The following is a 21272-nucleotide window of genomic DNA, read 5'->3' as shown; positions in this document are numbered from 1 at the left end:
GCTTTTATTTCACTAGTGTTAAAAGATGATTCACCTATAGATATATTTCACAAGCTCCTGGGAGACGTCTTGCTTTGAAAAGGTGCAGTAAGATTTAGTTTTTGAAATACTATTTTCTTCCCCCTCCATGGGGCAGTTCCATGGCTTTGAGCAGGAAGAGTCCATTTTAAAAAGATTTGATTATTAGCATTCTCACTGTCACCAATAATGACACCATATAACACAATAATTAGTAGGGTAAATGAGGAAGAAAACATTGGTAATTGAGGGTCATTTATAATTTAAAGTTGAAGTTGCTTTGTGGAGGAAAGCAAGTGAACATTTAGGAGGACCAGTGACAACTTCAACTGTAAACTCCCATCAATATCCTCTTCACATCAATAGTTTTGTCCTCCCTGAAACTTCTGATGAAGCTCCTATATATGTGTGGTGGTGCAAAGCACCAGGGTTGTCATGGCCCAGTCTGCCAAATGAGGGTGTACTGGCAGCAAGTCTTTAAGTTCAAGTTTTAGTCAACTGTCATAATGTAGCTCGGAGATTTATTTCCTCACCTTCCACAGATTTTGGGTTAAAACTACAGCTGCTGCATTGTACACATTGACTTTGCAACCAGCTATTCCTTTTATTTCTTTCAGGGAAGTGCTGGTGGGACAGGGATTTGACTACAAACAGGTGATCCTATGTTTCATATTTTACCTCTTGCATCAGGATGCTTTGAGACAGTCAGAATAGAGCATTCTCTTTTCTTACTTGACAAACCTGGAGCTGAAGATTTTTAGGGTGTGTCATGTGTGTTGAAAACTGGACGTTCTGTCTCTTATCTGAGCTCACCGAGCTGGGAAAAATATGTGAAAGGCAAGCAGTCCAGCAAAGCCATACTTCATTTTCAATGTGAAGTGGTAATTCAAGCAGAAGGCTCAGGGAGAAAGGTTGCATTTTGAACAAGGTTTGGAAAAAGTACAATTAATTCTGAATGTCATGTCACCATTGCTGCCAGTCTTCATTGGTGCAGAAGCAAGTTTATGGTTGTTCTCCACTTTGTTGCATAGTGAGGAAAGTATTTGCCTTTTTGGCTAAGCTTGGATAATGTTAAACATTATTTGTAAACAAAATGTTCACACAGCAGTTTTGAAAATGTGATTTATGCTGGCTGAGACTGTGGTATTCCCGGTGGATGTTAGGCACTACTCTGAATGTCTACAAGAATTTCATGGTAGGTTGGCAGGTGTGCTGCAGTAGTCCTTGTCACAAAACACTTAGAGGTCATTATAAGAGACTGCTTTGGGTGGAAAACGTGTCTCTTAGCTCATATGATGCCAAATTATGCAGATGAACACTCTTTACCTCTTGCTTATGCCTTAAAAGCTGTTAAGTGTTGAATGGGTACTAACCACTCTAAATGTTTTGGGTTTGTTTTTTTTTTTTAATTCCTTCCCCTCTGTTTCTTTCCAGAAATGCCTGTGAACATTGATATTTGTGTTATGGATGTGTGCTTATGCATACAATGTATCTGCATACACTAGAAAAATCATAACAAAGTTTGAAATATTTTTAAAAACAAATTGGGTGATCCCCTTTGTCACCCTGGTGTCACTTAGATATCCGTAGTTTTTCTGTTGTGTACATTAAATCTCTGGCTTGCTCAGAGGCAGAACTTTGTGGTGTTGGGAGACCTGCATCAGCTGGTGTGGGAATGAGCCACTTCTCATATGACATCCTGTTAGCAGTTTTCCACTTGCTGTAATTCCCATTTGTTTATGTTGATATACTTTTATCTCTTGTTTGGATGTACTTTAGCTGCTTTTCTTCCCATTTTCTTCCTTTCTATTAGGCCGCTTATATTTTCTTAGTTTTGCTTATCCTCATGGGCACAAACCTGGCATGTAGCACTGAGGTGCGTTGGCTGCAGCTTCTGAAAACATCATCTTGCCTCCTGTGAATAAATAGAAGCATTTTGAGTCTGCAAAGTTTTTTAGGTTTTTCTGTCCACTTCCTGACACCCTGCCACTGCCTTGCAATCAGCACAAGATACAAATGTAGTGCATTTAGTATAGTTTTTCAAAATAGTGGTAACATTGTTCCTTTTTGACAACATTTTGGATTTATTGTCTGATAAATTCTAACAGTCAGCTTTCTAATACCAGAAAGAGATAAGTTTATACTGAAGCCTGGCTAGAAGACCCTTTTCTGCAGGAAGCAAGATTCAATACGCTTATAAATGTAAATGTGTGAAGCATTTTCAGATCTTTTGCTCAAAGGCTGTATGTTAAGTGGGGACCATCAATAATTAATAAGATGACGTGCCTTTGGAAAGCAGGTTATAAAAATGGAAGAAGAGATATAGAGTCTGAATAAATTCCAACATTTCTTAGTTTAGTTACATGTACCTATTCTAAGACATGAACATTTTTATTTTCTGCAACTGTTTGGCCATTCAAACCTTCAGGTCACTTCTGTCCATTAACAGGTTGACTGAAGAACGAATGAGAAATATTCTTGTTCTTCTCCATAACTTATATAGGTGTTCAGACTTGAAGAATCTTCTGAAATGTTAAATATACTCCATGTTTGTTCCTTTCTTTCTAATAACTTCTGTTCTGATCTAAGCAAGATTTAAAATTTTTCTCCAGCAATGGGAGCAGGCAGCTGAGGCAGAACTGTGCACTAACTTTCTGAATTGAAATGGGTTTTATGGAATTAAAAAGTAACGGGGATGTGTGGATGCTCTTAAGGAATGATGCAATCAAACTGTGCACTACCTCACTGTCATTTAAAGAAGAGTCTGTCTCCCTGATACAGTGCCTTCTTTGAATTTCCATCTGTGAATTTCCATCTTTACTTTGTCCCTGACAAGTGTTTCTGGAACAATCTTGTTTGTTTTCCTCTCAACCTCTGTACTTGTGCCAGTGCCAGTTATAGGTGAGGGAAAGTTAGACCAGCCTAGGTGAAGCAATTTCATTTTCCTATTTCAGACTGATTGCCAGAACTTCCTTCTCTTGGACCTGAAACCTGATAATAATCAGGGAATGGATTGTGAATTCCTTCTGAGTCTGGCCAAGGATCTTGCATTTTTATAACTGAATTTTAAAGCTTTTCAGTCCTGATCTGATTGTTTGCTTTAAATATTTGCTATCTCCCCAGTAAAACTTTTGGAGCAAGGGCTGACATTTTACAAGCACTCAGTATGAAGGGTTCCTTAATCACTTGCTATTCATGTGCAAAACCAAATTTAATGAAAATACCTCTTCTCAAATCATGGCTGAATGGGTCTCCGGTCAGCCTAAACCAGACAAACCCAGAGATATCAAATTGACTAGTCAGTAGCTGTTTTCACTGACTTACCTCTCTCCTCAGTAGCTCTGAGAGATTTACTTGCATAAATCTTGTGTCCATTCCAGGATTAAGATATCAAATTCAGAAAGGAGATGTATCTCAACAACACTAGCATGTTGAAATTTACACCACAGGCTAGATTCCTCATTTCATTTGGATTCAGCAGAACTGTTTAGAACAATTCCACACATGGAAGTTGACAGGGAGGCTCTAGACCAAGCGGACACAAGATGGGTAAATGTTATTATCAAATTCCTTGCTGAAGTGTCATGAGTTTGAATGATTGGTGCAACTGTGTTACTCATGGAGCAAGAAAAGGTCACTAGGAAAACTTGTAATTGTGCCATGACCATTAGTGTCACTGAAAATCACCTTTCCCACTCCCTGAATCAGAGGTGTGTATATCTATCTATCTATCTATATCTATATCTATATCTCAAGAAAGACTTTGAGGCAAAGAATATTGTCAGATTTTAGCAGGCTTTTCAGCTTCCATGGAGGTCCTAAAAATGGGTTTTTCTTCCAGGGAACATAAACTAACTTAATGAATGAAACAACCTCTCTAATATCTTTTCTTTTTCCCCTTTGAATTTTTTTTTATTTTTTAACTCTAGTCTCTACTGTTAGACACTCCTCCATCATTTTTCCTTGCAGAATGCATTTAAAAATCATTTATGTTTGTTGATGCTGTTGGAAATGTACTAAGCATTTTAGCCTGCAGGCAGTGTGCAAGCTGCTAAGTAGATGGATGAAGACAAGGACCATGTGCAGAGGCAGGCAAAGAAGCAGAATCTGAAGGCATCGCTGAGAAAATGCTGTAAAAAAGAGAGTTTATTAAGGATTCAAAAATTCTAGAACTGATGGAGCACAGAGAGAAAGGGTTCATCCAATGCAGGCAAAATATGGAACCAGATTGCTGACACTCTAAAAAGGAGCAGGGTGAGTGTGGTGTTATGGAGCATTTTTCAGATGGGTAAACCAACAGGTATAGAAAAGCATGTGGTTCAACTTGGTACATTGCGAAGGGATGAAGTAAAAACAACCTCATAAGCTACAAACAGGGATAGGACGTCAAAAGAGAAAACTGCAAGGCGTGATGCAGAAATAACCCGTTAAGGACAACATGTAAAAATAGATGCTAAGACCCAGGCAAAATGCGTTCTCCAAAATGGTAATATCATAGAGAAACTATCAGTGTGACCTGGAAAAAATCAGGATCAATAGTATATAAGCACCTCAGAAACTTGGTGAAAAATAATCAACAGACATAGTATTCTCAAGGTGCATTTTACGGTAGGCAGAGTAGGCTATAGAAGTAGATATTAAAGAAAGCATAAAGTCAGCCATCTACATGCAAATGTAACAGATAATCTCTGTCAACCATGGCTTTTCAGCTGGCTCTGTACGTACTGAATTAATGACATGCTGGAGGGTAGAGCAGGGACTCAACGTTTAAGGAGTGACTCATCTCAGCTACATCCGTTAGTCATCCTAGGCTCTCTTTATAGTTAATAGAGAGAACTGATACTTCTCATGAGCAATTCCTCTCATCTTTGTGTAGTGGTCTAAAATGCAGCAATGAATTCCATCTTAAAAGCACCTTTTTTTCACTGATTTTAAGGGAGCAACGAACCCACGTGCAGATGTCCACAGTACAGTATAAACTTTGATGAATGAACACTGATTTAAACCCTTAGCCACCACATCCCATTCCATGTTGTCTATGTAAGCCACAAAAAAAAGGTAAAGTGACATGAGGTGACTCTTGCACCCTCTTCACTACCTTCTAGGAGCAGCTAATCAGGAAGCAGATCAGAAAAAACAGCTCTTGGTTTAGCTTTGAGCAGTGGACCCAGACTGGTGCCAGATGTAAATACAGACAGCCACTGTGTAATGGTTCGCAAAGTATACAGAAACCCCAATCCCTTGACAGGATAATTCACATCAGTAATATAATTTAAAGAATGGAACTACATAAAAATGAGGCAGCTTAGCCGAAGTGAAATAAAAAATAACAGCTCTGGCTGTAAATTTTGTCAGGGAGATTTTTGCTTTAAAGGCACGTACTGGAGGACACGTTACAAAAAAAGTTCAGAAAAGACAAAAAGTCCTAGCATGGTTAAGTTGCAGAATAAAAAGGGATATTAAAGTAAAAAGATAGTTTTCTCGAAAGTTGGTCACATCTGAATGATTAAAATATAGAGGAAATCATATTCTGGCAATTTAAGGGAAACATAAAAACCAAGATAAGGCAGAAATATTTTGAAGAGCAGCTTGATAAAAAAAAAATATCTCATTTTGATTCATATAAGCATGGCTGAGGTTTCCTCCTGGTTTATTTTGATTCTACCTTTCATAAAGGCTGTGATCTGCTGCAGTCTAACAATGGAGTTATGACAGTCTGTAAATATTGTTTGGAGAAAGATAACTGATGGGATTTCAGAGCCTCAATGCAGACTGGTGAATGATGTTCAGTTCCGCTTGCAATCAAAGGAGAACCTGCATTGCTAGGGCCTTCCTGAAGGTTTTATAAATGCACAGAAAGGAATGGAAAACTTAAGTATCCTCATCTTTATAGGAAAAGAAGGAAGGAAACACTCTTCTTAAAAATAAGGTTTGAATTTTTCCCCCTTTAATTTTAATCAACCTTTATAATAGCTCCTGAATGTGTCATCTAGGTAATTACAGCATTTATTTTAAAAGTATTGCTTAAAAGGAAGCTGCCATAATTATATGCACCTGAAGCTTTTCAAGACATGTATCGCTGGCTACACTCTTAATAATAGGCAGACTGTCAAGAGGCGTCCTAAATCATTGGGTTAATGACTTCAGGTCAGCAGGCCTTTTAGAAGGTATAGCTAATGTCTCTAGTTAAAGGTATAGCTATATTGAGACTTGAGACTAATATTATGTATTAATTAGGACACAGAAAAACTATGATGCCAAATCACACTTCAAACCTTTAGAACTAGAAGAAAACTATTATAATTTGTGTTTATACTTGATGAGTCCGAGATGCTTGGCTCGATGCCCTACACATACTATGGAGACTACCAAGGTGACTACTATGGACCGGGAGGCAACTATGACTCAGCTAAGGCCTGTGTGTGTAAATTCTTTTGACTGGAGTTGGTCTCCTGATGTGTAGCATCTGAGTTGGTTTTTTTTTTATTCTTCTTCTTCTTTCCTGTGTAACTCTTTTAAGCAAATAGATGCTTGGGAGGTTCATTCTTAATGAATGGCATGTGAGTGACGCTGGTGGTGATTGCTCTGTTCACTGTGCTAAGCAGGATGACATTTATGTTACTTTGCAATGCACTGACTGCTCAACTGCCACTAGCTCTGCTAGGGTCTTCTTGTGTTTAGTGTGAAAGATACCTCTTTTCTACATCCAGTTCTTCTGCTGGGAATGTGGACAGAAGCAGCAACTCTTTTAAATATGAAGGACCCCAGCATAATGTCACAAAGCTTTCCTCATTAGAGACTGGTCTACCATGGATAACCTTACTGGGGCTCACTGGGAAGCAGGGCACAGCACTGTCCTGAGTCCCCTCGGACCATATTGTGTTTTTTCTTCTACTGTTAAAATCTCTGAGTTCTGTGGGCAAGAAAATATCTTTCTGGGAGAATCTTTCTGGTAGGTATATGGTCTTGCACTTTTTTTGCAACAGATTCACTCTTTGTAGTATGCTCAATTAAATGTCAGATGTTAAAACTGTGAAGATACTCAAGCGTGTGATTAAGTGGCATGATTTCAACAGGATGTAAATGTGTAAAATCAAGTCTCTTCTTTCCTATCTTAGGTGGTTTGGTTGGTTGGTTTGTTTGTTTGTTTGGTGATGCCTTGGCTGTCTATCTGGTCACAGATAGGAGCAAAACAATTACAACATTGCTCCATTACAGTAACAAATGGGCTGTGAAGAGTTTAAAAGCTTAGGCTTTCCCTCTTTCCCAAACTGTAGGTACACTTCTTTCTCAACCATGCCAGCAGTGGACTATCACAATAATAAGTTTAAATAGTTCTAGATTTATTGGGACTAATAAAGCCAGACTTCCAATGGATTTGTTGATAATGGTTGGCTGATTTCTCATTTATATTAGAGAAAGAATGTGGTTTGACCACAACTCATGCTAGATATCCAAGAAAGAAAGAAAGAAAAAGTAGACCAGGGAGCTGGAGGAGAAAATCTGTGAATACTCCAGCAAACAGGAACTTGAAAATATGTCTTTCAGATGTTTGAAGAATTGTGAGTAAAATTTTGACCAGGCACGAATAAGACATTGATTCTGGTTTACTTTTCCCTGTGGTTGGAGCTTCAACAATGTTTTCCCCAGTAGAAATTCTGTGATGTTTAAATTGCTGAGATAATGATGCAGCCTTTCATCTAGTACAAGCATTTAAATAGCTTTACTTCTCTGTCTCTCTGTGTATTCCTATGTTATTTTGGAGCTTTGGTACTTCTACAGTGTCAGCTGAAAGCACTGGCGATCTCAAAAGTCTCAAATCAAACAGATTTGTTCTTAACTTGTAACTCCTGTTTCCTTTGGAAACCCAGACAAAATAGTGCTACTTGATGAGGAAGTAGACATCCATTTTGTTCTTGTCATTGTTTCTTAAGTATTTTAGCTGAAGAATGTGTTTTTCAATACAAGTTTACTAATTTTTTTTTCCTTCTGGTATTTGTACAGCCTGAAATTTTCACCTTAACTTTATTAACAGCTATGAATCTAACCGATTTTCGTGATTCTGCTCTGTTGAAGTTAGACATAGGAGGTCCATTTGTAGCAGATGTAGCTGATCAGCAAACAGAGGAATACATTGTAGTACAAATCAGCCAGACTGAAGATGCTGGATCTAGGAGGAGACGCCAGCAGCAGGTGATGGTCTTATATTTTCTTTTACTTCTTCTGAAGTGTGTTTTATCACTTATATTTCCACCACCATTGTGTGGATTAAATGGTCATTCTTTTCCCTGCTATGAAGAGTATCTATGTCAGCATTAGAGAACTTATTATAATAAGAGTAAAGTTATATTTTCTTCTGTCTTTAAAATACTTCCTTTAGTTTCCTAACTATTTTGTTCTTGTAAATTTTGTAAAACTTATGTTCCTTGACTGACACTTGGCATGGAAGTTCTTGTGTTTAAAATCGTCAATGCTTCAAAAGTTGTTTTAGAGGAAGAAACAAGTGCAAAGTGCCTTTTTGCACTTATTGAAATACATTTTCACATTTTGTGGCAAATTATTTTCTCAAACGTGTCACACTTATTTGCTTTATTTCTCTTAAGGCTTTCTCATTATTGATGTTTGTAACAAGTTCCTACTGCTCTGTCACGGAGAGCTTGGTGAAGGAGGATCTTTTACAGCCTGTCATTGTATATCACTGAAAAATAAAAATAAGCTTCATCATTTATTAAATAACATTGACATAAACCAACTGCCTCTCATTCTGTATATGTGACAGGGTGGCCTGCCTCTACCAGTGACAGTACAGCTGAACAGTGCCATCAGTATTTGTGCTTACACACAACCTCATGGTCTACAGTAAAGGATTATTCCGACTACCTCAGAATGGAAAACAATTTCATAATGGCAATTACTGTCATAAACCACCCACCCCAGTGATGAGAAGGCTGCTGGCAGTGATCTCCAAGCAGCCTTCACACCGCTGTGGGGCAGCCAGCATGCAGTTGGCTGCAGCAGCCCACCTCTGCTGGTGTGCCAGCTGTGGTCCTGACATGACCAAAGGACTAGGTAGCTAAATTAACCTTCTCTGCCTGCATGCTCCTCATGTATTTCTCTGTGTCAGATGTTCCAAGCTGGCTGATTACGCCATTTTTTTCTTCTGCACTTTGTATCACACATAGTCAGGACAGGTTTAGGATTTAGGCTACAATTAATGAAATTTGAAGTTTTGTGGTTTTTTTTAAGTCCCTCCTCTTTAAAAGAGAGATAATATCTGTATCTACATTTAAAGAGTGTATTTGGCAAAACTTGCATGAATATCAGTGTGTAATAATAGGCAAAATTTCAGAAAGTATTTATTTTCTTGAGATTTTTTGTTTCTTTTTGCTAGAAGATCAGCAAACAGGAGTTTTATTTACTGAAATTCTTCCATGTTCTCTTCATAATACCTGGGAGTGTGATGCTTCTGGGCCTTCTATCACCTGTACCTCAAGTATATTAGTTTTGTTCCCAGGCAGTCCTTGGGAGTGAACCATATAGTTATCTTTGAGCCTAGCTGCCCTAGATGCTCCTAATAGTCAATGCAAAGTGTGATTTAGCATCCCCTCTCTGAAGCACCTCCTGGAGGTATCTCTTACTTCACCGATTGATTGAGGGAATGAGGATGAGTTTGCTCCAGCCTGAACACCTGTAAAGTATCTAATCAGGTGAAACTAATTTAGGCTAGTCTGTGTTATGCCCTGACCACAAAAATGAACAGGAGAAAGAATAAAACCCTAGATCAGAGACGTATCATTTTCACTGACTTTTATTAATATTGCCAAATGTGACTCTCTTGCAGGTGGTATACAACTGGTCTCTACCCTTAAGTTCAAGAAGAAATCAGCAAATCATCACAACTAGAACCTTTCAGATACTCAACAGGTTGGCTGAAAGACTGATAAATGATCCACTGAAGTAGTAGTTTACATAGGCTTGACTAAGAAGGAATAGACAAATACAAATGTATTAAAAATGTTCTATCACTGCCTGTTTCAGAGGGGCAGGAAAGGTTGACTTGTGGCTTTTTAAATGGTTTTACAAAGCTGGTTTGTACTCGAGTTACTTTCTAAACAATGCTGTTTAGATGGATAGAGTGAAAATGTTTGAAAAACTGCTTGCAATTGTAAAGGTAGAACACATATACATGTATTTATAGGTACTTAATAGAAAATGAATACATAAATAAAACTAATGGTACTTCATTCCAGAAATAAGCAAAACTTCTATTTCTTTCACCAGAGGCACCATCTTCATAAACATTCAAGCTTTCCTACAGGAGCCTGGAAGTGTTCCTCTCTCCATGAAGCATCAATACCTTCATGCAAATATAGAGGCACAAGTAACAATTGCATCCATCATCTTAGTAGGCGTCTATGTGCTGATCATACTGGAAGTAAGCCAAGTTTGTATTTTGATTTTTTTTTCCCCCTACATTATAAATGGAGCACAAGGAAGGGTTTCAGTCTTGGGCTTTAATATACTTTTAAAATGTGTATATGAATCCTTGCTGTATCATCAGTGTTGCTAATGGAATGAATAAGATATAAGTGAGGAAATTATTATAAATTGTAACTGATTTTGACAAGTTATATTGATGTTACAGTAGTCTTGTGTATTTTTCTATTAGGACCTATTAGTGTTTTAATATTGTAACAGAATTATGGTTTGGCTGTGAGAGTGAAAGTAAGTCTGGGTTATAAAAGGTGTAGAAAATCTGTTTTTAAGTTTGTTTGTTGGTTTTTTTTTTTTAATTTTAGACCTTTTAAGATAAGATAAAAGAAAAAAAAAAGCTTTGATTATTCCCTTCTTTAAGGCATATCAAACTATGGATTTAGTGTCCTTTTAAAAGGTTAAACTAAGCACGCTTTTAAATAAATGATGTTTAGAAAATATTTTACTGTATTATTTAAAGAAGAAATGGAGTCTGAGTTAGCACAGAGAAGTCAAGGGACAAGGAACTTTAAACATATATTGCAACATTAATCCAAAGCCTTGAGGTACCAAACTTGATGAAAATACATTACATTGCACTAAGGATGGATGTCAGAAACAGCATAGGGCTCCAACTGACTTTGAACTGAAAACACTTACTGTCTTTATTGAAATAAAGAACAGATATGGGGGGGGAAATTATTTTTTAATCATGTATGCATCCACACTGTCAATGAATTCTTCAAGTTGAATCACACCTGATTTACACTGATATGAAACACAGGTGAATCAAATCAAGTCTACAAGGTGCTCTATAGTAAATACGTCCAGCATGCTCATTATTCTTCTACATCCCTTGCGTATTTTAAACTTTTCATCCTGAAATGGTAAGATAGTTGAACACCTTCTAATCAAATCTCAATAATGGGTGCATACAACATGACAGATGCTTTAGACATTTAGATTATGTCATTCAGCAATGGTGATTTATTTATGAAGATAAAAGTGCCTTTATGTACTTTATAAATGAGCAAATAGATATAATATTAAGTGTGGAGGGGGATTGGACTAGATTTTACTATGAATGCATGTAGGCATGCAGCACAGTACTAAAATAATCCTAATACTTTTAAATGCAGCTTTTAGTTTTCGAAAAGCCCCAATGATGCACAACAGGCTTTTAATGTATGTAAAGGGTAGTTCTGTGTTTGCGTCCTAGAAAGCTGCTTTGGAACAATTCATGTGTAAAAGGAAGTAAAAGCTTGAAACCGGAAAGCAAAGCCAAGGAAAGCATGCATTTTCCTGTTCTTTTTAGAAAAAAAACTTTTCAACAACTCATTAGCTTATTGTTTCTGTGAAAAGATAAAGGAAAAAAATTCTGATGTTGGGAGCAAAATCATTTCTGCAAATTCAAAGGCAGAAATAGATACTTATAAGTGAACTTTTTTGAATTTTAAAATGTGGAAAGTCGCCTATTGCATCATGAAGTCATCGATTTTCTCCATAACATCTGTAGGAATGACAAATGCTACAACTAGAGTAAATTTTAAAAAATAAATACGTAAGCTGGAAATAACTATCATAGAAAAAAAAGCCTTGACTGTTGTTTGGCTCCCTCACAAATCTCTTGGGAGAGATGGATGTTAATATTGTTAGAGTATGTAATAGTGGCTTATGTTATATTCAGTATTTAGAACTTTAGTGCCTGAAGTCCTGCTTTCTCAACACATTGCATTCTCTATTCCATTAGCAGTTTTCACTATAACAAAAATCAATTGGTTTTGCTGCAGAAGCTCTCTCTCATGGATTTTCATTTTCAGTGTTGCTGCTCCCTATCTTTTATCAGTCTTTATTGGTTTCCTGTGTTTTATTCATTATCATTGGCAATATAGATTCAACTTTAGACAGTGTGGACACCCAAACAAGTTTTAGAGCTATATTTTGATGTAATTTCTTATAATGATGAAGAAGAGGAAGCTTTTTACCTGTTACAACTCCCAAGAGCCACCTGAAGGTGTGCCTCTTGCTCCTCCTGCACAGCCTTTTTCCCCAAACATGAATCATAGATCTTGTGCCCACAATCTCCTCAACCCCACTGTCCTCATCTTTTAATTCTTCCTTCCTTCCCCTTCTCCCCTTGCCCTTTGCTACCTTAGTCACCAGGGAGTGTGCAGGACTTCTTGCAAGAACATGCTGCAAGGAATTCTGCCTCCTGCAGATACATGCGATGGGAAAAACTGATGAAGTAAGAGATGCCAGCTGGAAAATGAAGTGCATTTACTGTAAATTGTCATTTTCTCCAAACCTACACCACTGTAAAGACGCTGGGTAAATTCTGCTTTGAGGTAGCTATTTGCCTCTTGGCATAGAGGTCAATGCATGTCAAGTACTAGCTAGTCCTTGTCAGTGGAGAAGCCTTACTGTCTTAGGATGTGCTGCTCTTCAGGAAACACGCTAAGCTGTGGAACCATGTTTCTTCCGACATTTAAGTGTTGTTTCTTTTGAAGCTGATTGCGTATTATGTATTCATAAAATTTCTGGTAAAAGAAGATGTCTATTCTTTCTCTTTAAGTTCTAATGATTTCTTTTTATTATTTTTTATTTATTTATTTATTATTTTATTCTTACCACAAATACAATTATTTTCTTACTTCACAGTCCTACCCTGCCCCTTGAGTATACTTTTGCCTACTTGTCCCTTTTGGTATATTGCTTTTAACTCTCTTTAGATGAACATCCCTCAGTTACATTTGCTGTTTGATATCTGTGGGTTCTTTCTTTTTTCCCCCATGTAATCATCCTTTCCTTCAGTAACTAGACATTCATTGTCTTCAAATTGATTTTTCTCCAAATATTGATCAGTTCTCTCTTTTCATTTCAGTCTTCTGTTCCCTCTCCTTCTCCCAGAGGAGAAAGGAGAAAAAAAAATCTGCTGCTTGTGGTATTTTTGAATTTATCCAACCTATAGCATTTTATAGACTTGTTGAAAACAATGAAGTGTTTCATTTTGTTCTTGGAAGTCTACACTGCACAGGAAATTATATTACATGTATGTTAAAAATAAACCCCAGAAGTGTGCCAGGCTTGCCTTTGTTGATCTCAGCTTTACCATCTGACCCTTCAGGATTACTGAGGAACACACGTATGATGGGCTATGAGTATGTTTTCACATGAATCTACAGGGATATCTCATATAAAGTGCTGATGTACAGAGTTCTAAGCTGATGTTGCTGTACTACATTAGTTCACAATGTATTTCAAGATAGGCTCCTTCTAGTTTTGATCCTCAAAATGTGTAGCTTCTTTTGACTGAGAACTTAAAAAAAATTCAAACAAAAAAATCTTAGAAAATTTAATTTTTACAGTTTTCTGCTCCAAACATCTTTGTTCTTTCAGTTAGGAGTGCATTTTGTCTTTTGCTTTCTTTGATTTTCATTCTTTTTGCAGCAAAGCCTTTTTCTATGTATATAACTAAAGTGACTGTTTATACCCTATTCACTCAAACTCTATAAACAGTGGTATATGGCTGTTTCTGGTGGTACAGCATAGTCAAGGAAAAGTAGTGTAGATAAAATCTCATTGTTTCCTCTTTGCAATACAGTAAGATATCTTTAGTTTCTCCTTTTTTTTGCTTGTATTATCCCATAAAGAATGGGATAATACAGTGGTTACCCTGAAATGAAATCTATCTGCCTATCTATATCTTAAAATATCTGTTAATATTATGAAGTCTTATTGGTATTTAAAGAAGTTTTTTGAGTCAATGAAGTTCTTTTGAAATAATTATTAACTACATATTTGCAGCTATGTTGGGGCTGCATTAATTAGAAATATGTAAGGACAAATGTTAAACATTTATTATTAAAGGACAGAGTTTATTAATTTGAATTAATTATTGTGTGCCCTTGTCCAATATTTTCCTTTAATAAGATATTTGGTTTATGCTGTGGGTTAAAATGGAGTGTTAGCTATTTATGATACTTAAATGAGCCAGCAGAAACAAGTATGAAGGTAATAGCCTGTTAAAAGCTATTTTATAAGACATTTTATTTGGTCAGGATAAAAGGCAGAATAACATTCATTTTATAAGAAAAAAAAGAGAAGAGATACCAATAGCACATCAAATGGCAGGAGAGTGATACCAGCAAGTATCAGAAGTTCTGTGAGAATCTCCACAGGGCTTGTTTTATCACAGGAGCTATCATTTAGTTTCATATCCTGTCTTGTAGGTAGCCCTAAAAAAGATCTTGCCAGGATCTTTCAAATGGCTTTTTAATGATCTGACATGTTGAATAACATGTCTTTATTTCTCATTAAAACACAAATACTTTAAAGTGCAATATCTGTCCTTAAAAGCTCTAACTTTTTACTAGCACGAGGTAGGGACTTATAATCACAATTTTTATTACTTCAGTGGAAACGGAGAGTGTCAGTTTCTCTCCATATTACTTCTGTATTATTAACTAGCTTAAATTATGAATAAACATCCCCTAAGCTTAATTTCTTTAACTCATAGCAGAGTGATTTTTAATAGCATCTAACCAGCAGAAATTAGCTTCAGACAGCAAAACTTTTATGCAGTTCAGCCTGACCATTTTACTAGCATTGTGGCCTAGTTGAACCAGTGTTTCCATGCAGGAAGCATTTTTACAATGAAATGTTTGTTATTACTCCTGTCTATGCTCACACTAAGGCTCCTTATTTGTACACGGAAAATTACACTTCAGAGAGGGAATAGGAAAACAGAAGAAATACTCACTGGTATACAAAATGTAATAGTAAGTGATGACAATAGGCTAATCTTAAGGGAGAATTTTTCTGATGAGGAAAGTCACAGAAACTAGTGATCAGCTTACTCAGCATGGTTTCTTACTTCCCATCCATTCTCATAATTATCTGCCTTCAAATATGGACAGAGAAGAGTGTGGATTAGAGTGTTCCCACCTCCACATATATCCTACCAAAAGACTGGTAACAAAGTGGTGGAATAAAATCCACAGCCTTTATTGGAAAAGCCAATGTAAAAAAGAAAATCTTAGCTGCTGGTCTTCCTGGCTTTTGTGGGAGAGAATATATTCCTGCTGCTATTGTTTTCATTTGTGCTAAGACGGGAAAATTGTGAAGTGGAATTAAGGCACTGCTGTAGGAGCTGGCAGAAAAATCAGGCAGTTTACCAGAATGAACTATCTATCCTCTTTGGTGAAGAGTCTGAGCCATACCTCACTGGGTGAGAATAAATATTTACTCTCATCTGCCCTCCTGTCTTGGGGTGGGAGGGAGCAAGAGAGCCCAAGACTGGGACAGAACAGGAAAGCCTATTCTGTGGGACGGGCCCAGCTTCCAGCAGGGCAAGGATGCTGTCCTGCACACTTTTCCTTCCTTGAGAGACTACTGATCCTGACCAGGGGAGAGAGAAGGCTACCTTGATATTGTCTTGATTATCTGCAGTGTTTTACAGTGAGACAGAAAAAAAGCTGAGAGGTAGGGCCTGGAGAGGGAACTTCCCAGCCTGAGGCAGAAATCATAAATGTGACACCAGTGAGCTGCATGGAACCTGAATCCAGTGTAGTGAAACCTAAACTGTAAAATCCAGTAGAAAAACTTAGCTTGAAGAAAAATCTAGCTCCCTTTGGGAGCAGGCTAGCTGCATCCTTCCTGGGCAACATGTGGTTGTGGATCTGGTCTCGAGACCCCAGGACCCTAAAGCACTATTAGCATTTAAAAGTTTACTCTTTTTTTTCTTCCTCCTCCCCACCTGCAGCTGAATATATGCAGTGTAATTAAGACAGTTTTGCAGTCCCCATGACTAATGCTTTTAGGACATAAACTGAAGGTGTGCATTGGGAATGGTATCAAGTGAAGCAAAGTAGATAAGAGACAGCAAAGCCTGCTGAGATAGGTGCTGGAGGACTGGATTGAACAAGGGGATCCACACATGAGGCAGATCCATCTGTCCTGTCCCCCATAGTGACAGATTTTCTCCCAGAGAGAACAGTCTGTGACTCAACTAGCAATTAAGCAGTCATTCCCCACCTTCTGTGATTTAGGAGATTTAGGATGTGACCTCTGTGCATTTTGAGAGGCTGAACATGACTGTAAAGCAGTTGTGAAGGAGCATTATGAGTTGCTTCTTATGAGAAGCATTGGATCAGTACCCCTGAGGTTCCAGGATTTCTACTACTGAGGTAGAGCAGAGCCACGGCCACCAAGTTGGCTCCAACAGGACAGAGCCAGCACCAGTGAGATAAACTACACTCATTTTCACCTGCTGTAACTGCAACAAAGGAAGTGTCAAGGAAGCAGAGTGCTGTAAGACAGGGATGGAAGACATTTAAATTCAAACAAAAATACAGTATAACAGCAAGCATAATCCTCAGCTGGATCCCAGCTTGAAATGTTATAACAACGGTTTTGTATTATTAATACAATATGAATATTGATTTTACACTCACTATTGCCCGTCTAATTGTTAGAGCTATCTTGGTAGAAGTCTGGCTCTGTTCTGAATGTGTGTACTTTAAGGAAAAATATCTTCTTTTGGGTACTGTGGTACTTCTGTAGTGTGAAAATTGGCCTTAATTAAGGACTTAATAGGAAAAAATTGCCACTGGATGGTGCTGCTTGCTATTCTAAGGACTTAATAGGATTGTCTGCTTTAAAAGATGCTGTCACCCACAGGCTCCACTTTTCAGAGAATACTATTTTCTGAAATAATAGGAGTCATATTTTCAACACTAAGTGTAAAAACTGATTTCCAAATGTCCATTTTCTATTTTCTATTGCCTTTCAAAACTAATTTTTAACTGTATTTTGTTCAATTTGTGGAAGCCTGTCAAGCACAAATGTGTTGCCCTGCCTTGCATACTAGATATGTTGTAGGTTGGTATTTTTCCTTTTTGTTTGAGACAAGCAATAGAACATTAAATTAGCTTAATTGAATGCTGCTGTTCAGCTTCTACCCTGCCTATGGCAACCAGGGGGGTAGAGCGCAGTGAAATCTCAAAATTTTAACAAGGTGTTAGACAACACACATGCGCTTCTAAAGCACACAAACAGGGATGAGAACAACTCAGCTTCTTTTGGCTCCCCAAATATCTTCCTTCAGCAAGAGCAAGGGCAACAGTGAATGAACAAACATGAGAGAGTGTAGGGGCCAGGCTTGGAGGTAGATGTAATGGCATGACCTAAAGAAGAGAAAAGGTCCAGAGAAGAAAATAAGGAGATATCAGGGATGAAAGATTCTCCAGAGTAACTGCTGGCTAAAGTAATGTGAGTGCTGCAGTTTGCCATACTGTTGTTCACAGTGCGTGGCTGTAATTCTGTGTAGTCGTATTACGTTAATATTAAAAGAAGGCTGATGAAGATTCATACAGGGAAAGTAAAATAAGTCTGCCCCTCACTTTTGTGTTTTGCTGCATGTGATTTCTTTACTAGAAACTCAGTCTTGTAAGTCTTGAGTATGCTGAGATAGCTAGGGAAATACAGATGGTGGCATCTTTTGCAGTTTCAGAAAATGTTCAAAACCTCAAACATAATGAGGGTGTAAGGGTGTACATCAGGAATGATATCAAGGCATGCGGAGTGGATGGAGGCAGCAAAGCCTGCTGAGATAGGTGCAGAAAGACTGGATTTTTTGCAGGACAAAAGGGTCCTGCAAAAGGGTTTTGAATGACTGAAGACTTGTTGCCAGGTCAGCCTGTCAATATACAACAGCTTTGGTCATGTCAGCCCACAGTAGCGGTCTGGTTTATCATCTTCTAGGTAGCAACATCAGCCCTTTACTGGCTCATGAACAGATCTCTCTACTTTAGTCATATAGTGAATGTTTTTTGTAGCTGAAATATTACAGGACTGAGGTGCCTTGGCACATAAAAATGATCACCATCCTGTCTTTCCACAGGGCTCCACTTTCTATTAATTTGACCTGACTCAAGGTCCTGACTTACAGAACATCAGCTCATTCATCTCTGCATGCCTCTGGCAATTTCATATTAAGACAAAACCCCCAAATTCACAGGAAATAAAAAGATTCACTTTTAAGATTTAACTCTGAGGAGATCTCAAACTATCAGATGTTACTGGATATTCCCCTTCTGGTGTTTCTTGGAGGTGTATAAAAATAATTTTCTTATATCAGAACCATCCCAAGAGGTAGAGGCTAGAAAACATCCACCTGTGGCTGTAATGATACAGATATGGCAGAGTTCTCTTTTTTGTATGAATCTGATAGAAATATTTACTAGGCATGATGCTATACCTTTTTATCCTTAGTTCTCATTAGTAATATTCTGAGGTGGGAGGTTATCTCAAAACCAGAGTCAGCATAGAAGTCAACCAGCCATTCCAACCCTCATTATAAGGGAATAAACCCTTCCGGATTTTCTGTACAATTGCTGTTTTTCTGCTTCCTTCCTGGCTCCACACTTTTCTCCACCTTTGCTTTTCCCTCAGGTTTCCAAGGCATTAAAATATAAGGATTTCAATAGTCTTGTTCATCTCATACAGTAAAGATATGTTTATCCTTGCATCATTCAAGTACTACTTTGAACCAGTTAATTCAATGTTCCATATCAGCATGAAGCTTTCACCCATCCAGTTTTCTCTACAAACAACAAGCAGTGATATTGCTGGGGAAGAAAGTTCATAGATAGTGAAAATATTGCAAATTGTGCACATTGTTCATTCAAAGACATTGATAGAGCTATGGAGTAACAAATACCTTTGCAGAATCTAGAATCAGCTTATAGATTTTCTATATAGATGAGGGAAATGAATTAATCAGATAATTTATCCACAGAAAATAATTTGATCTCCTTATGTCAGTCTCTTCCCCTCCCCCCCCCCCCCCCTCCTTCTATGCATAGTGTCTTACATATAGGAAGAATTGATGTCAGCTGGTGAAACGATGTAGTCACTTAATCATAGAATGTCAGGGCTATCCCAGACAAAACTCCCAAGATACCCCTACCTTGTATTTCTTAGCCTGCTCAGTCAAAATATCATAGGAATAAAAGTGAATTAACACAGGCGTTAACTTGTCTTGGATACTATGTAGTATTACTTTTAATCACCTTCTATTTAAGATAATCATCTTGTGTAATGCTGTCTTATATTTTGAAGCATTGCATTAGAGAAGTGGCAAATTGCAGCCTTTTGTGCCTTTCCCTAAGGCAGAGTTGTTTATACCATGACTTTCTCCACTGACATTGAATCAGAACAAGTAATTTGGCACACTATCCGAGTGAAAATGGATATTATAGCAGAATGTCATAGATGGATGCTTTCTTACCTTGGGGTGGTGTAGATGTTCTTCAGGAGTTACACAGTTTGCTATAGAATCTAATGTTTGTATTTTACAAAACCCCAAGTCTTTCAGGCTTGGGAATTTGTCTGTAAAAAGAGCTTATTCAATGTATATGGGGTGTTATTTTCACAGTTACAGGGATCAGCCATTTATTATGCAATTAATGAGAACGAATGTTAGTACTAAAATACGCAGCTAATGTTTCCAAGTCCACAGACCTCTCCAATCTGTGCTTTTAACTGATCTTGGGCACATATGTCATGCATATGGCAGAACTAACTATTGTACTGAATCACCATTGAATTCTTGTAAAAATTAGTAAGCTATTGGTCCAGGGTTGTTTTTATTTTCAAGAAAGGCATACTTATGTATGGTGATGCAGTTTTGACATAGTTTGACTTACAAAAATGAGACTAATAATAATATTTTCTAAAAATTTAACCTAGTGTAAAGTTTTATTTTATTTTTCACGTCTGCATTTACAGAATACATATAGATAGTGTCCTAATCTGCAAAGATATAAATAGCTGTTCTTGCTATCACTGGTTTTTTTGATGCTTGTGGTCACTTTGGGATACTTGATGTGCATCATCTTTCAGCAGCTGTACCCTATGTGCTTGCCTCAAGAGCTGCTTTAGTCCATCCCTGAATACTGCATGAGTTTAAGTCATACTTTCTAAACTATGCCAAGCAAGTCCCTTTTGCCTCATTAAAATCCCTACAGAATTTACTAGTTACTGCTTAACTAAGTAATTCTAAGGCAATTAATTTTCTGTTATCATTCATTTTGCACTAGTTGTTGAGACACGTCCCCTGTAAGGGGTTTCCACGTGCTAGGAAAAATGCCCTGCAGCTGAAGAAGGCACAGAACTGCTTCTGCAGAGCTTGTATAGGGAGCAACAGAGGAGAGGAGGGTGAGGAGGTAAAGCATTAGCTGCCATCACCAGCTGAAGGGGAGGTATGCTTTTATGCCTTCACTAAGCAGCCAGTACTGGTTAGATGGTCTCTTCAGTATAGGCAAGCATTAAGAAAATCAAGTAAATACGTCTGGTCTCATTGACCTTCCTTTTCTGCTCTGATCTCATCTGTACCTGACTATATCCTGTATCTCTACTCTATTGGTTTATATTCTGTTCAAATTGTGCAATTTGCCAGAAGTAAAGCAAATTTTCATTAACTGAGAAGTTGATGCTATTCAGCTTTGAGGTCGATCTACTGCAGGGAAGAGTTCAAAGTATTGCAAGGCTTTTTGTGACCCTTGTTTTCCATCATAAGCCCACATTTTCAATTATGCTGCTTGAAAGACTTAGGAAAAATTACCTAAATTAGTTAGCTAAATTACCGTTGTTTTTCTGCAAATTTCAGTTTTGATTTCAGCTTCTGATGCCAGTTTCAGACTTCAGCATTAATTTTCCAAACTGTAAGTGGATCAAATATGTGCAACATTAAAGACTGAATTTCATCTGCATCCTGCTAA

General features: G+C 37.6%; 1 protein-coding gene across 1 annotated transcript in view; it reads left to right on the top strand.

Annotated features, from left to right (window-relative positions):
• OCA2 (OCA2 melanosomal transmembrane protein) overlaps window positions 1–21272 on the top strand; it is a 176265-nt gene that overhangs the window by 28181 nt on the left and 126812 nt on the right. The window contains exons 6-8 of the mRNA XM_056329924.1: window positions 8054–8211; window positions 9860–9942; window positions 10300–10453. Coding sequence (XP_056185899.1) covers window positions 8054–8211; window positions 9860–9942; window positions 10300–10453 — 395 coding nt within the window. The remainder of the gene's footprint in view (window positions 1–8053; window positions 8212–9859; window positions 9943–10299; window positions 10454–21272) is intronic.

This window comes from Falco biarmicus, chromosome 2, assembly GCF_023638135.1.
Source record: "Falco biarmicus isolate bFalBia1 chromosome 2, bFalBia1.pri, whole genome shotgun sequence".
In the NCBI taxonomy this organism is placed as follows: domain Eukaryota; kingdom Metazoa; phylum Chordata; class Aves; order Falconiformes; family Falconidae; genus Falco; species Falco biarmicus.
The sequence above is the reverse complement of the archived record's forward strand: the minus strand, read 5'-3'. Positions and strand labels throughout refer to the sequence as shown.